The 16937-nt window shown below is 37.7% G+C and overlaps 1 protein-coding gene across 9 annotated transcripts in view; it reads left to right on the forward strand.

Moving 5' to 3' along the window:
• Ulk4 (unc-51 like kinase 4) overlaps window positions 1-16937 on the forward strand; it is a 623492-nt gene that overhangs the window by 344259 nt on the left and 262296 nt on the right. For 8 of the 9 annotated variants that reach the window (XR_007105971.1, XR_007105973.1, XM_047532456.1 and 5 more), the window contains one exon: window positions 2521-2626. Coding sequence is in view for 6 of the 9 variants with exons in the window: in XM_047532456.1 (XP_047388412.1) it covers window positions 2521-2626 (106 nt within the window). In the remaining 3 variants the exon portion in view is untranslated. Of the gene's footprint in view, window positions 1-2520; window positions 2627-16937 lie in introns of those variants that run through there. The other variant, XR_007105972.1, reaches the window with a different exon arrangement.

A 16937-nucleotide genomic window follows, 5' to 3' on the forward strand; every position in this document is an offset into this window, starting at 1 on the left:
CCCTCTACTATGCTCATGAGGGGTCACTCTGGCTGGTGTTTCCAGCCTGGCCAGGGCAACGCTGCTCATCTGGGGATATTTTTCTTATTATATACAACCTCCTGTGTACCCAGTCTGCTTTGAATGTCCAGTTTGAAATTTCAGTAAAATCCCCCTACCCTTTTTTTGTTCCCACACCTTACAGGAGAAGCTGCTTGTGTGCTTTCTTGATTTCATACCCCGGAGCAACCAGGAACATGACCTCCTCTATTCCGCCATCTTGGGTGAAGATATAGATTTTTGAGGAAAATGGACATAACCCAAATTGGGGCAAGGTGTAGATAACCCAAGTAGAATAATTAAAAAATTGTAAAGATCCACCGGCAAACATTTATAGAACTTTTATGAATGAGTTCTGCCAAATCTCTCAGATTAGGTGTACAATAAATATTCATGTAATAAAATGAATAGACAATGCAGGCGTGAAATTGATACTAAAATCAGACAATGTTGTCACTCACAGGTCAATGTCTCTTATGAATACAATCCTAAAACAAATTAGCTAGTAGATCTAATCTAGTATTAAAAGAAAAACACCAGCCCTCTGATCAAATCTTGGCTCAAGTGCCATCCTCTGAAGGAGCTGTGCTTGCTTGCTGTATTCAACATTGCAAGCTTCCCCTAACACCACCTTTCCCAAAACTTCTTTTGCTGTTCTCCTTTCTCCCTCAGTACCTATTACCTTCTGACATGTCATGTAATTATGATATTTCTTGTGTATTCTCTTCTGTTTCTGCTATAATGTAAACACAGTGCGGGGGGAGTTTGGTGTTTTGTTTTCTCTGTTTTGTTTACTGATAAAAGCCAAGTATCTAGAACAATTGGCACCTAGTAAATATTTGCTGCAAAAATGATTTAACCCCAGAGGCAACATGGAATCCTGGAACAGAAAAGGATAGTAGGGGAAAAATGGTGAAATTTGAATCATTTATAATTTAGTTATTAATACTGTAGGTTAATTTCTTGGTTTCATGATTAGGTAAGATGGTAACATTGACTTGTATCAGGGAAATCTTTATAAAGCTCTGTGGAAACTGCATGCTATTTTTGCAGAGTTATTATAAAGTTATTTTGAAAGAAGTTTATCATGAATGAATCAATCCATGGACTTATAAGATGTTTCAGCATGTATACAAAATAAATTCTCTATTCAAATGACACTTTCTCAATGAGTCTCATCCTGACCACCCAATTTAAAAATCATGGACTGCCCCACTGTCCTCTTAAGCCTGTGTTGCTCTTTTGCCAGAGCACTGTTACTTTTTCACAGAGTAGACACTTTATCATATTGTTGTTCGTGGTCTATTTACGTGAGAAGAGGGGGCTTTGTTTTTGTTCACTGGTATGTGTCCAGTTCCTAGAACGGTACCTGGCACAAAATAGCTGTTCATTCATTAATTAAATTAATTAATAAATGTGATTTATATTTTTAAAAAGCAGAGTAAACCATACGTTTGTGTGTGTGTGTGTGTGTGTGTGTGTGTGTGTGTGTGTATGAGAAAGAAAGAGAAAAATAGGAAAAAGTCAAACATAGAGCCTACCCAGTCAGCACACTTATGGCTTCTTGGGTGAGCCTAGGTGTCAGTAGAGGGGTCACAGGGCAGGGTGCCAGGCTGTGGTGGGCCAGCTAGGCTTCCAGAAGCTCACACTGAGGATGTGTGTGAACCTGAAAGTGAGGGTCTCCTACAATTTGCACCCTGTGCATCTTATTGCCTCACACTACTCCTGGATCTTAAAGACTTTTTCTTCATTTTCGAATTATATAAAAATTTTAATTCCAGTTATAATTTGCTTTTAATTCTTCAAAATTCAGAGGAATGAAAAAGGGAACCAAAGAAAAACAAGTTATTTTTTGCTCATTTACAAACTGCTAAGAAATTACCCTTTTTGTCGTTAAAATGAGGAGTAGAAACTGAAGAATTACCCAATTTCCACATTCTCTTTAGGACCTAAGTTACTCTCTGCAGTGTAGACAGTGTTGTGAGGGAAGCAAAAATCTACCCTTTAGGTCCCGAATGTAGTTCATTGCATTGAAGCAGTAATAAAATAAGTCATATCCAACATGGATGTACAAGGCTGAAGTGGGCAATTATCAGTACTAGGATAATCTTGAAAATACTTCTTTGTGTGGGAATACTTCTTTGTGTAATTTTCTTTTGTGGCCTCAAGCTCAGTTTCAAGTATGGTCTTCTAAATTCCACTTGGTTTCTGGTCGCTTGTTACCCACCAAAAGCACAAAGTGCCGTGTGGTTGCTACTCAGCTCTTGGGCAAGGACTGCATGCCTCCGTGCTGGTGTCTGAGTGATTTATTGGACCTCAGCTCACTTAACTTTCTGATGGCAATTGTCTTAACCCAGAAGAATATGAGTCATTACAATACAAAAAATTATACCTTAACCTTGTGGGAAGTGCGAAGGGATTGGGCTCATTTGTCTTTATGATGATGTAATTGTATTTCTGTGTGGTTGTGATGTATTACAGGAACATCAGGAGAACATTCTGGGTAACACCATGCAAAGTGTGATTGCCCTACTCAGCAATCTGGTTGCCTGCAAAGATTCCAATATGAAGCTACTTTATGAACAAGGTAAATGCTTCTTAGAATTAGTCTCTAATTCTATTGAGTTTTATCCATTGGTTTCTTCCTCTTGCACAGTAGAGCATCAAGAAGTACTATTAATGTTGGTAAGTCAAAATACTTAAGTATCTAGAAATAATAACGGTATTTCATTAAAAATTTAAAGTGGGGTTAGATAGGGATAGTTTCTCTAACTTAATTCATTTTCACTCCTGGAACAAAGTCAGTAGGCACTGCTTAAAGATGACAAACCAAGAAATAGAAGTAAGCATTGTCTTTAGACTTACTCCTGCCAATCAAAAGAAGCTTGAAAATTGAGACTGGATGGGTTAAAAGTGTGTTTGTTTTACATCTTATGCAAATCCATACAGTATTTTAAATTATGGGCATGTTTTGCTTTTTTATTAATAAAATATTTTTATTATAATCATTCACAATAATAAAACTCAGACGAAATCTATCACTGAATAAAACGATCAAGTCACTGTTTGGATATTTGCCCATAAGAATTTAATTTCTCTGTAGGCATTATACTTAAATGTTGGTGATTTTTTCCTTCTTTAAGAGAACTATGTACTTGCAATAATAAACATTTCCAACAACTGTGGAGTTTTGATTCATAGAGATCTTTATTCTTTTACACAGTAGCATCTTATTCTGTTTCATAGGTATAACATAATTTGCTTAGTTGGGTAGTTTCTACTCCTGCGATTTCAGACATTTCTGCAATGAATAACCTTATATATCCATCCTTTTACATAGGAGCAAGATGATATCTAGGGTAAATTCCTGAGACTGGAATTATTGTAATTCTTGACAGTGGTTACAGTTCACTGTAATGTGCCAATTTATGCTTCCAACAAGCCATATTGAATCTAAAAGCAAGTTACATTTCCCTGTTTATTAAAAACATTTGTATGTGTTCAATGATGTTTTGTAGTTTTCTTTACTTAGACTTTGAGCATTTAAGTTAATCTCATCCTATATATTTTATCTTTTATAAGTGTTATTTGAAATGAGGAATTTTTTTTTTTTTGCTATTATGTCTTTCAATTTAAAAAAATGTGTGTTTAAAAGTTTTTGGTTTCTGTGTATTGAATTTTGTACCTAATTTGAGAATGTTAGTCATAATAGTTTTTAGATGGTTCTTTTAGTTTTCCAGTTACATAATCATAATTGTTAATGATGATAGGTTTTCCCCCAATTTTGATAACTCCATTTTCTCCTCTCTTCTAATTGCAAGAAATGATAGGAATGGGATAGAGGATATTATTTTGATTTTATCTCAGAATCTTTATTCTTCTGGCTCAAGAATGCTCATCCATTTTAAATTTATCTTGGCTTTCTTTTGTAATCAAGAATAATTGTATGGTGTATATATAAACAATGCAATATTTCTCAGTTTTAAAGGAGAATGAAATTATGGCATTTGCTGGTAAATGAATGGAGTTGGAGAATATCATACTAAACAAAATAAGCCAAACCCAAAAAACTAAAAGCCAAATGTTTCCTGATATGCAGATGCTAATTAAAAGGTCAGTGATGACCTGTCATTAAATTAGCTGATTCTTTTTTTTTTTTTTTTCTTTTTTTTAATTGTAAACAAATGGGATACATGTTGTTTCTCTGTACTTGGCGTAAAGGCATACCATTTGTGTAATCATACATTTACATAGGGTAATGTTGTTTGATTCATTCTGTTATTTTTTCCCTTCCCCCCCATCCCTCCCACCCCTCTTTTCCCTCTATACAGTCCTTCCTTCCTCCATTCTTGCCCCCCTCCCACCCCCCATTATGTGTCATCATCCACTTATTAGCGATATCATTCGTCCTTTGGTTTTTTGAGATTGACTTATCTCACTTAGCTGATTCTTTTTTCTATCATTCAGATCTGCTATCAAACCCTATTGGAAAAATTTTTATTCCAGTTATTGTGCTGGTCAACTTTAGAATTTCATTTGATTCTTTTTTATAATTTCTCTTTGTTGCTACTCTATTTGGTGAGACATCATTTTTATTTTTTCTCTTAAGTGTTTAGATATGGTTTTGTGTAGTTCTTTATACATAGCTGTTTTAAAATCTTTGTCTACTAAATTCAACATGTGAATCATCCATAAAAATATTTTATGAACTGCTTTTTCCTGTGTATGGGCCTTATTTTCCTAGTTTTATTTTTCAGAATGTTTTATAATTTTTTTGTTGAAAAGTAGATGTCTTAGATGATATAATGTGTCAATTCTGGAAACCAGATCCTCCCAGAAGGCTGTTTTGTTATTGCCTTTTTACTGTTTGTTTGCATAATGACATGTTGGTGTTAATTTGGTAAAGTCAATATGCCCTGTAGTATCTGACCACAGAAGTTTCTGTTCGTTTAACTCAGTGATCAATTAATGACTGGACAGACATTTTCTTAAATTACTATGTATCCCAATCTTTGCCAAAAAACTGTTAATGTGCTGGGGACATGCCTTCTACATTACATTAAGTCAATTTACATGTCTGTGCAGGGCATCAGCCAGAAGAGAGAGACTGGCCTCTGGTCTTCCCTGGTCATATGCTTAGTGCTATGCATGCACACATCCTTGTAGATCCCCCAGGAATATGTCCAAGTTTTCAAAGCCTCCTATAGATATTCCTTTCCCTCGATATTCCTTTTAAGTTTCTAGATAAGTTATTTTGCCTTAACTGATATTTGAGTCTCAGGCAATTGATATTTTTTAAAAAATGCCAATGAATGTTGTAACAAATGCCATGGATGTAGGCTGCTTCTCTCAGGTGAGCTCCGAGTCAAATCAAGTAATGACAGTATCCTCTGAAAGGGCTCCCCTGCTCCTGTCCCAATCCTGACGTGGGTGTGAGATAAGTCAAACTGTGACAATACTCTGAAATGGGAGTTTTTGAGGAGTTCCAAATTCCTTTTTTAATGCCATCTCATGGTGCTTCAGATAGTATAGTTCTATTAAAAATGTTAGTTTCCTGTAGATATTGATGGCCATTCCAATAAACAAAAAGACCACCATGAATCCTTTCAAAACATTCTTCACTCTGACTCTAGCAGAGAAGCAGAATACTACATAATAAAGTTGTTTAGACTCTGAGTAGCTCTGCTGGCTAGCTGAGACAGTGTATGAGGAGTCAGATGGCTGAAAGTGAGCTTACAGAGGTATGAAACTACTGACCCATGAAAGTATGGGATCACATGTCTGAGGTGAGACAGAGGACAAAAACGCTGCGGTCAGGAGCTTAGGGAATTGAGAAGTCAGGAAGGATTGTAAGGGGACCAAGGTGACTTCTGACATTTGTGTTGAATGGTCTTTCGGAGTCAGAGAGCCCCAAGGAGAGCACAGGTGAGTTTACCGCAGGGACAACTTTAATTTACTAATTTGTTTTCTTCTTATACTCTCTCCCCTCCTCCTAACTGTCATGCACTTCAGTCTCTGGAGTATAAAGTGGGAATCAGAAAAATAATTATGGCATAGTAGCACTGGAAAAGGTAACCCTGATGTTGAGGGAATTAGGTGAAGTGATGTAGTAGTCTGGGATGATGGCAACTGGAGATAATGAAGTAGGTTGTGCAAATTGGGGATTTGAGGTTCAGTAAACTGCCTGTCAGTATCTGCTTACTTTCACAAATAAAGTTTTATTGGAACATAGATGTGACTCTTCATGTTTTTATTGACTGGGACTGTTTTTGTTTTGGGTTTTTTTTTTTTTTTTTTTTTTTTTGCTTTAATGGCAGTATTAAGTAGTTAAAACAAAATCTGTGTGATTCACATATGCTGAAATATTAACCACATGGCCTTTTAAGAAAGTTTCCTGACCCCTGGTCTAATAGCACCAGTGTAGAAGAAAGCAAAAACATGAAAGTCCTCTGGTAAAGGAGTGGTGGGGAAAGTCTCTCACTTGAAGGGCTGCAGAGGAGACAAGGTTCGATGCAAGGTTTCACATGAAGTAGGAAGGTAAAGGGATATGCAGAGAAGTTTACAATCTGAGAGATTTTTCTGATAACTGACTACGAACTTCAAAAGCTATAGTGGAGGGGTCCAGAAGTTGGAAAGGGTGGGCTGTGGTGTTTGGAAGGGAATGTGCAGACCTTCTTGCTGCTTAGACTGCAGGAGAGAGAGAGGATGACCTGGGAATCCTGACCTCCTGCCTCAGCACAAGTAGAGACAAAGGTCATGTTGAGCACAGATGGTCTTGAGGCTGAGAAGGGTGGTCAGACTGTGAGTGTACTGGAGCAAGGAAGAGTATGGGCTCCTGGGATTCCAGAAAGGCCAGCAACTTCATTCTGCCTCCTGCTAGATGACTTGATGAGGGGGAGGGCATGGGAGGACTTTTTGACCTGAAAACCCACCTGATCCTAGTCCCCAAGTGCCCAGATCTGACTTGGCATCATGCTCTCCTGCTCTCATACTCCAGAGCTGCTCGCTTGAGGTCTTATTTTTCCAAAGTAGGTGAAAGATCTATGAGTGTTTGTAAACCCTGAGCGTAAGAAGATTCAGTGACCTGAGGCCACATGAAGAGTCTCAGACTATGTGCTCCCATATAGATTTGAACGAAGTCTTTTTTTGTGGTCTTTGCTTTTGATCAATTCTGGCTTTATCCTTGGTTTATATATTTATTACATTTTGGTACAGAATTAAATTACAAGACTATTTCTAATTTTAATACTCTAAAAAATCATAATATAAGTGAACTGTAATATAAAGGGGAAGAAATGATCATTCCCTGCATTTAAGTATCTCATTATAACATTGTAGTAGTCACTGGTCAACTGAGTTTCATCCTCAGACTACATACCAACAGCAAGTGACAGGTATCCATGGGGATGAGTTCTAAGGCACATGTTTCCCCAACTCATACTGAGGTATTTCTGAAATCACTACCTCTACCACTGCAGCCCATGTAGTGATCCTGACATGGCTACTGCTCCTAGCACATGCACGTTGAACCTTGCAGATTGTGGTGAGCACCCTGGAAGGAAGCCCGGAGACCTCAGTGTACTCTGGACATGCTTTGGTACTCTGGAGAAACAAAAGATATGGGAAGAAATGAACATTGTTGGTTCTGAGTTGAATATGAGAAGCATCAGTCTCCAAGTGGGAAGTGCTTTCTAGAACAACTTAGCCAATGAATTTTACTCATGTTTTCCTCTTTATGTGTACATAAAGAGAACATACGAAAAAAAGCTTTTATGAAAGGTGCAGAATAGAGGACATGGACACAAACCCAAATAAATACAATTTTCTCATACTAGACAAAGGGTCCAAAAATATGCAGTGGAGAAAAGATAGCCTCTTCAACAAATGGTGCTGGGAAAACTGGAAAACCATATGCAACAGAATGAAATTAAACCCCTATCTCTCACCCTACACAAAACTCAACTCAAAATGGATCAAGGACCTCGGAATCAGACCAGAGACCCTGCATCTTATAGAAGAAAAAGTAGTTCCAAATCTTCAACTTGTTGGCTTAGGATCAGACTTCCTTAACAGGACTCCCATAGCACAAGAAATAAAATAAGAATCAACAACTGGGATAGATTCAAACTAAAAAGCCTTCTCTCTGCAAAGGAAACTATCAGCAATGTGAAGAGAGAGCCTACAGAGTGGGAGAATATCTTTGCCACTCATACTTCAGATAAAGCACTAATTTCCAGAATATATAAAGAACTCAAAAAACTCTACACCAAGAATACAAATAATCCAATCAACAAATGGGCTAAGGAAATGAACAGACACTTCACAGAAGAAGATGTACAAGCAATCAACAGATATATGAAAAAATGTTCAACATCCCTAGTAATAAGGGAAATGCAAATCAAAACTACCCTAAGATTTCATCTCACCCCAATTAGAATGGCGATTATCAAGAATACAAGCAACAATAGGTGTTGGCGAGGATGTGGTGAAAAAGGAACACTCATACATTGCTGGTGGGGTTGCAAATTAGTGCAGCCACTCTGGAAAGCAGTATGGAGACTCCTCAGAAAGCTCTGAATGGAAACACCATTTGACCCAGCTATCCCACTCCTTGGCCTATACCCAAAGGACTTAAAATCAGCATACTACAGAGATACAGCCACATCAATGTTCATTGCTGCTCAATTCACCATAGCCAGATTGTGGAACCAACCTAGATACCCTTCAGTTGATGAATGGATAAAGAAACTATGGCATATATATACAATGGAATATTACTCCGCAATGAAGAATGATAAAATTATGGCATTTGCAGGCAAATGGGTGAAATTGGAGAATATCATGCTAAGTGAGATAAGCCAATCTCAAAAAACTAAAGGACAAATGATCTCGCTGATAAGTGGATGAGGACATATAATGGGGGGTGGGAGGGGTTAGCATTAGGGTTATGGTTAGGTTTAGGGTTAGGGATAAAGAGTGTGGTAAGAATGAAGGAAAGAAGGACTGTATAGAGGGAAAAGAGGGGTGGGAGGGGTGGGGTGAAGGAAAAAAAATAATGAATCAAACATCATTGCCCTATGTAAACATATGATTACACAAATGGTATGCCTTGACTCCATGTAGAAATAGAGAAACAACATGTATCCCATTTGTATACAATAATAAAAAAAAAGACTTTAAAAAAAAAAAGAAAAGAAAAAAAAAAGAAAGTAAGTCTCAAAGAAAATCTGCATTGAGCATAAGTTGAAGTACTAAATGAGAAAACAGGTGACATAAACATACAATAAAAAAACATTCTTGCTGGGTGCAGTGGTGCATGCTTGTAATCCCAACAACTCTGGAAGCTGAGGCAGGAGGATCTCTCCTTCAAAGCCAGGCTCAGCAAAAGTGAGGCACTAAGCAACTCAGTGAGACCCTGTCTCTAAATGAAATACAAAATAGGGCTGGGGATGTGGCTCAGTGTTCGAGTGCCCCTGAGTTCAATCCCTGGCACCTGCCCCCAGCCAAAAAAAAATTATTTTATGGTGACATATAAAAAATAATGGTGCTTTTAATTTTTTATTTGTACTTTTTAGATATACATGACAGCAGAGTGTATTTTGACATACACACATGGAGTATAACTCACCCTAATTAGGATCCCATTGTGGTTATAAATGATGTGGAAATTCACTGTTGTATTTCCAATCAGTGAAGCATGGCAGATAACTCAGGAGGGCCTCAGTGCCGTACCTGCTGCCTGGTAGGCCTGCCGCAGAGTACACTAATACTGATGAGTAGATGTACTGACATTATCACCGGCATGCAACTATAGTACGTAACTCAGTTTTTTTCCTTAAACATTTTCATTTTTAAATGAAACATTTGGGGAAAGAATTATAAAACAAAGAAGAACCTTTTGTTTGTATATGAAAAATATCAGAGTTATTAACATTTTAAAAGTGGCTGCTGGCTCATCCCTGTGCAATGACCTTTCAATAATGGATATTAATTCCTGCTTCAGTTTTACCAGCAGAGCTATCAGAACAATGGATTTACATGACACAGTGCAGCCCAAAAAAACTGCAGCACCTCCAAAGAAACATTTAAAGCAATTATGTTCATCTCTAGTGGTTTACGAAGTATCAGAAATTAAAGCTATCATTTCCTACTAGTTTTATTATTAAACTAGCTAAATCGGTGTTTACTCAAAAGGCCAGAAAATCACTGAGAGTTGTGTAAGTTTTAAGAATAAAGAAAGCACACTTAATAATGGCTCTTAGATTCCTTTACGTTTTAAGAATATCTTTCAAAATAAGGTTGTACATCAAGGACTGACAAACTTTTCCTGCAAAGGACCAGATACTAAATGTTTTAGATTTGGAGACCACAGGTCTTTGTTGCTATGAGTCAGCTCTGCCAACACAGCATGAAAAGCTGTAAAGATCTACAGAAGAATGGGCAAGACTGTTTCAGTAAGTTCTCTTTACAAAATTAGTGGTCAGCCCGCAAGCCATGGTTTGCCAACCCTGTCTGGTAGCTAACTTCTGAGGGTTGGCCCTTAGGCTGGGGTCTACTGGTGTCAGCTGGGCTTTCACACGTGGCTGGAGCCTTGATTGGGATTGAGGGCCCCCTCCTTCTCCACATTGTCTCTCATTCTCAAAGAGGCTTGCTCAGGCTGTTTGACATGCTGGAAGCATTCAAAGAGGGTCTGTGTCAAAGCTGCAAAGCCTCTTGCTTGGTAGCCTTGACAATCTCACATTGCTTCTATTGCATCCTGTTGGTTGAAGGAAAACAGTAGGCCAGCCTGGGTCAAGGGTAGGAAAAGAGACACCACCTATAGATGACAATTGCAAAGCATATGTGACCCTCTTTAACCTACCAATGTTGCCTAGAAATTTGGAATCAGAACTTTACATCACCTTCTATAATTAGTGCAAGTTCAGGGATCAGCAAACTTATTCTGAAAATGGCCAGATAGTAAATATTTAAAGCTTTGTGGGTCATGTATTCTTTGTTTCAACTATTCAAATATGCTGTTATAGCACATAAATGTTTAAAAAAAAACAAAAAAACACAGTCCTTAAAATCACTCTTCGATATTACCACAACTCTGCAAGAACAAAACAGCTCTTAGAATAGGGCATTCAGAAAAATGGGGGCTCAGAAAATTGAGGAGATTCTTGGGACCATCAAGGAAATTAAGCAAAGGTCTTGATGGAGTCACCCTGGGCTCTTATATCAGGAGAGGTTATCATGATTACTTTGCATATTGACAATATGCAAATGAATGAGTGTGACTGTGTTCCAATCAAACTTTATAAAAATAGGTAATTTGCCACCCCCCAGGTCTGGTTCATTAAGCCATTGAACAAACATTTGTATGCTAGGCAGTATTTTAGGCAGAAGCAATACAGCAATGGATAAACTATCTCTAATTTCTTGGAGCTTATATTACTAGTGGGGAAAAACAGACAACCAACAAGTTAACAAGAAGTTTATGTTGGGTAATGCTGTATAGGTGAAGGTAAGTGCAAAAGTAAAGACAAAAGTAAAAAGGAGGTGTATATGAAGTATCTGGATGAAAATGGAAGTTGAAATTCTGCCTTGGGTGGCCAGGGAAGGGTACACAGTGAAGGTGATCCTTAAGTAAAAGCTTCATGTATAGCTGATGGGAGCCATGCAGACATCTGGCTGGGCAGAGAGTAAGTGCAGAAGCCCAGGAAGGGAGCATGACTGGCCAGTCAGGCCATCATTAAGGAGGTCAGGGTGACTGCAGGAGAGTAAATGCTGAGAATAGAGCAGCAAGAGAAATCGGAGTGTGTTGGTGTCTTCAGGGTGCACAGCATCATTTTTGTTAAAAGCAATTAAAAGTGTTAACATCCTCTGGGAGCATATAACTACTTACTCATCTCTCTGTTGAGGCTAACTTGTGAAGACTGGCAAGTGGACTCAGAATAGGGCCTGGCAGCTTTCCAGGCAAAGCTGATGATAATCCAGGTTAAAAAACCAGTACAGTAGACTTGGTCCCCTCTAGGACTAGAATAACATGTTGTTTTGAGATTATGGTGTGGATGAGTCTAGGGTTAGAGAGTCCTTTATCACACAGGGTAGCACATACCACCTTTTAAAAAAATTCTAATTGTTATAAATTATTTCTTTATATGGAGCTAAAATTGGCTCCTCTATAATTTCCACCCCATTTGATTCTGGTTTTCCCCCTTGGAATTACCCAGACAACGTTTGTTATTTTAGTTTACTTATAGAAGGAAGAAAATACCTTCCAATGTTAAATGTGCAAGTAAAACTTAGGTTGTAGTATTATGATTAGTATTTTATGGTATCTTACATTTAAGATATTTAGAAGTGTTTTATTGATGTTTTTGGTAACTATTGATGAGACATTTGTTTCTTTACTGTGAGATGTGACTGTTTGTAGTTTATCTTGTTAACATATCTGCCAAAGTGGTTGGTGTTTCTTGATTCTACTGTTCATTTTACTTCATCCCTTTGCTCAGGAAAATTCATTTATACATATCTCAATTCCACTTGTTTTCAAATAGTATCAGTCATTGTTGAATTATAAACCACCCATAACTCTGAACTGAGGCAAAACTCATCTGTTATTCTCAGTTGTGGACTGGGCCGTGACAGTGTTACATAAAAAGTTGCCTAAGTTGGAGAACCACCTGTGGATTCCAGTAAAGGAAGGTTCTATTATAGTTCTTCTTAGTTCTGACTGAAGTCCTACCCAGCCTGAAATGCACTCACTGACCATGGTCAGTGCTACCAGATTATTCAAGTTACCTGTCATGATAAGGACCCAATATGACTGCCTCATGGCCTTGGCTTAATTTCCCTGATGACCCCAGGAATCTCACATCAGTTTTCTGAACCTGCATTTTCCCAAATGCCCTCTTGTACCTAAGATCTGTGCTTTTGTTCTCCTTGCCTAGAGTTGTGATGATGAGCAAGGACTGAGTTTTAGGACTTATTTTTTTAAAATATATTTTTATTCTTTTATGTTTAGTGAAATTTTATTTGTTTAATGTATAGTTTTTATTGATGATACTTTACATATCATAAAATCCATCACTGGGGAGCTGGGATTGTGGCTGGGTGGTAGAGCACTTGCCTAGCATGTGTGAGCCACTGGGTTCCATCCTCAGCACCACATAAAAAATATATTGATAAAATAAAGGTATAAAAAATCAAAAAAAAATCCATCACTGAAAAAGGCATAATTCAAATTTATTTTTGGATATTTGCAGGATTGTGCAACTATTTCATTATGTAATTCCAAAATATTTTTATCACCTCATAAAACAAAAATCAGGAGCTGGGGATATAGCTCAGTTGGTAGAGTGCTTGCCTCGTAAGCACAAGACCCTGGGTTCAATCCCAGTACCGGAAAAAAAAAAAATCAGGAAGGAAATTTGTCTTTCAGTTTATATTGCTACAAAGTGCATTTTTCATTTCTGGTCTTCATGTTTATATTAACCAATAGTTTACTCTGTCTAATGAATTAGTGGAAAAGCTAGTAATTTTCCCCACTTCCTTGATTTCTTTCTTATAAAGTAGCTATGGTAATACTTGATGCATCTAAGTCCTATAAAGACAAATTAATTGTTTGAGATTTTTTAAACCCTTCAGGAATTAATGGTATCATTAACAAAACAATGTCTAACAAGCAGCATATAAAAATGAATTCCTTAAATAAGTCTGTTTGTAGTAATTTCCATATACAATTAGACTAGGTTTCAAGACAAAAGCATAAAACATATTGACCCAAGAAGGCAGGAATTGAGAGAATAGTTTCAGGGTGTAAGGTGCATGAAGTAATCTCCAACTTTAATTTTCTCTATCTGTGCTTTTAGAGGGTGAATCTGTCCACAGACTGGGACCAGTCTCCTGTCTTAAGTATTTTGAGGGAGTACACTGTTTGCAGTTTTCTTTCATAAGATGAAAAATGTAGGGATATGAAATTCCATCAGGCTAATTTTAACTTAAAGAATGTTTTCATAGTTATTCCACTTGTGGAATGGACATTTGTTGTACATGTGGTTAACTTGCAGGCATAGTTATATCATACATCTGTAATTGTTTTCTAGCTCTGTAGGATCAGAATTTGTCTTCCTGTCCTCCTCAGGGAAATACCACAAAACTGTTTAGTATTATAAAATGTATTCTTTAAAAGCCACAAGAAATTCTAGTTACATAATTGTGTTAAAAGTAAAGTATAACCATCCAGCTGGAAAGAGTCACACAAAACCACACAGAATCAGTGATTTAAAAGTATGAATAGAGTCAATGATGGATGTCACTGACAAAGCATATACAACAGGAGCAGGATTGGTGCTCTTACAGAAGAGGAAACTGGACAGATGAAAGAAATATAAATAGAATAGGGCTGGGTTATAGCTCAGTGGAAGAGTGCTTGCCTCACATGCTGAAGACCCTGGGTTTCATGTGCAGCACCAGAATTAAAAAAAAAAAAAAGTGATAAAAATAGAAGAAAATGCTCCACAAATAAACAAATGTACAAATAAAAGGAACATGGTGAAAAATGACTTCTTCTAGTGATAGTATCAACCATTAAAGACAGATAAAAGATTATTTGATGTCCATGCAGAAAATGTCATGTGCAAGGTATAGGGAGGGAGTGGAGATGGGCCCTGGGTGGGAACTGCACAAGGAGGGCTACCATGTAGGAACCATGACCTTCAGGGAGAGGCCCTGTGGAGAGCAGTAACAGAGGATGGGAGAGCAGTGACTGAGATTGGGGGTCTGTGATAACCTCATGGCTGTGGCATACCTGGTGCCTGGGAATGTTTCTGTGCAAGGGCACAAGATGCTTAGTTGCTATGGCAATGCCCTGAATGAGGAGGCTCTGTGCAAGAGTCCTGTCAGCTCTGACCTTGATCTCAGCTCCTGGGAAAGAGGGAATTCTTATGCTAGACAACCACAATGTTTCACCAGCTCTGCTTCTCCAGTTCCTGCCTACTTTTTTTACAGTGTCTTTTAACAGTAAACTTTCTTGAGAGCTACACAAAGCTCCTAACATTGCGCTTTGCAACCTGTGGATTGCAACTGTGGAAAAGCTACATAGATGTCCTAGTTTCTGTAATTTTCCTGAATACAAAGAATAATGGTTGTATAGTTTTAACCTGATAATGAGACATATATAAATAAAGATTGATGGTGTAACTCTTTAGATCTGCATCTCCATCAGAGAGTAGAGCTCCACCTGATCCCAGCTTAATCTTCAAAATCTGTGTTTGTGAATCTTTATTTTCCAATCCCCCTTCGCCCCCAGCTGGAACAGAGAGTTTGGCCATGCTGGTCATGGTTAGGCCCAACTTCACTTTCATGGACGCTTCAATCTCCTGCCAATGGCTCCCTTTGACTGAACCTTGTGGAAACCAGAGGGCAAGAGAGACCATTGATGCCACCCTAAACAGGTCAGATGCTGGGTGGAGAGTGGGCCATGAAGGGAAACTGAAGACATTCAACATGTGAATCACTATCATTTTTTCTTACTACTTAGTTGAAAACTTGAAGTTTGTCTTAGATTCTCTTATTTGTAGGAAAAGGCAGTGCTACAAATTAATAATCATAGTGTTCTTTGCCGTCTTAATTCCTCTTCTAGTAATGCATTAGAATTTTAGTCTTCCTGAGGTGCTACATGAGAAGTGAGGCACCTGATATCTCTCATGTATTTCACTTGCTGAGTTGACAAGAGACACCCCAATTAGGTTTATGGATAGATCACAGCAGAGAGTAGAAAAAATGTTCTGGAAACCAAAGCATTTGTTTGGACCCTGTATCTTCCAGAGATGCTCCAAGTATTGCCTTTCTCCTGCTTTGGCTTTGGTGTTTATTGCATCCTTGGCCCCTCTTCTTCTCTCAGGTACATTTACATCTCTTGCCTACTTAAGGCTACAAAGTGTTCTGTTGCTCCCAGTTTCCTATACAACTCTAATCCTGTGTACTGTGTAGTTCAGGAAAAACTGGAGAAAAATGAGGGCTAATTTGGGGAGTGTGGTTTTGACTGTTTTACTCCTTTGGCTTTTTTCTTCTTTTTTTTTCTGAATTGCTGGATGGCAATTGGCTTGTTTCCAAGGTCCCTACCGGGCTTGTTTGAAAGTCCACTCAAAGGAATAAGGATTGAAAAAAAGAAGAGTGAGAAAGGGGAGACTACATTTGCATAAACCATATTGCTTAGTCCTGTGCTTTGGCTACTTCACACTCAATATTTTAATTTTCAATAGAGTTTTAGTATGTACTATAAAATTCACCCATTTAAAGCACACAATTCAGTGGTTTTAAGTGTATTCAGAGTTGTGCAACCACTACCGAATTTTAGAACATTTTTATCACCTCAAAAAGAAACCCCAGACTCATTAGCAGTAACTCTCCATGTTCCCCAAATTCCTTCTTCCCAGGCAGCCACTAATCTACTTACAGATTTTCATATTCTCATCATGTCATACAAAAAGTCATCTAGTATGTAGACTTTATCTGATTGGCTTGTTTCATTTAGCATAATGTAATTTCATACATAAGTTGTTTATTATAATATGGATAGCATAAAATTAACCATTTTTAATTGTATAATTCAGTGGCATTAAGTATATTCACATTATTGCTTAACAGTCACCACCAGACATCTCCAGAAGTTTCTTCATTCTCTAGAATTGAAGAAAGGAGCATACCTATTCCATAGTCGAAACCCTGAATAGTTCCTCATGTGTCATAGTTGCTTAGTAAATACTCAGTGACTATGTGAAATAAATTGAGTATTCAGTGTTCCTTTTTAGATAAGTACACTGTTCACAATCTTAGTCATAGAATGCCCTATATATGTGTTGTTAGACCTCTAACTTCATCCATAGTGATGTGCTTCACATTTTTCTCTG

The sequence above is a fragment of the Sciurus carolinensis genome, chromosome 17 (assembly GCF_902686445.1).
Source record: "Sciurus carolinensis chromosome 17, mSciCar1.2, whole genome shotgun sequence".
Taxonomy (NCBI): domain Eukaryota; kingdom Metazoa; phylum Chordata; class Mammalia; order Rodentia; family Sciuridae; genus Sciurus; species Sciurus carolinensis.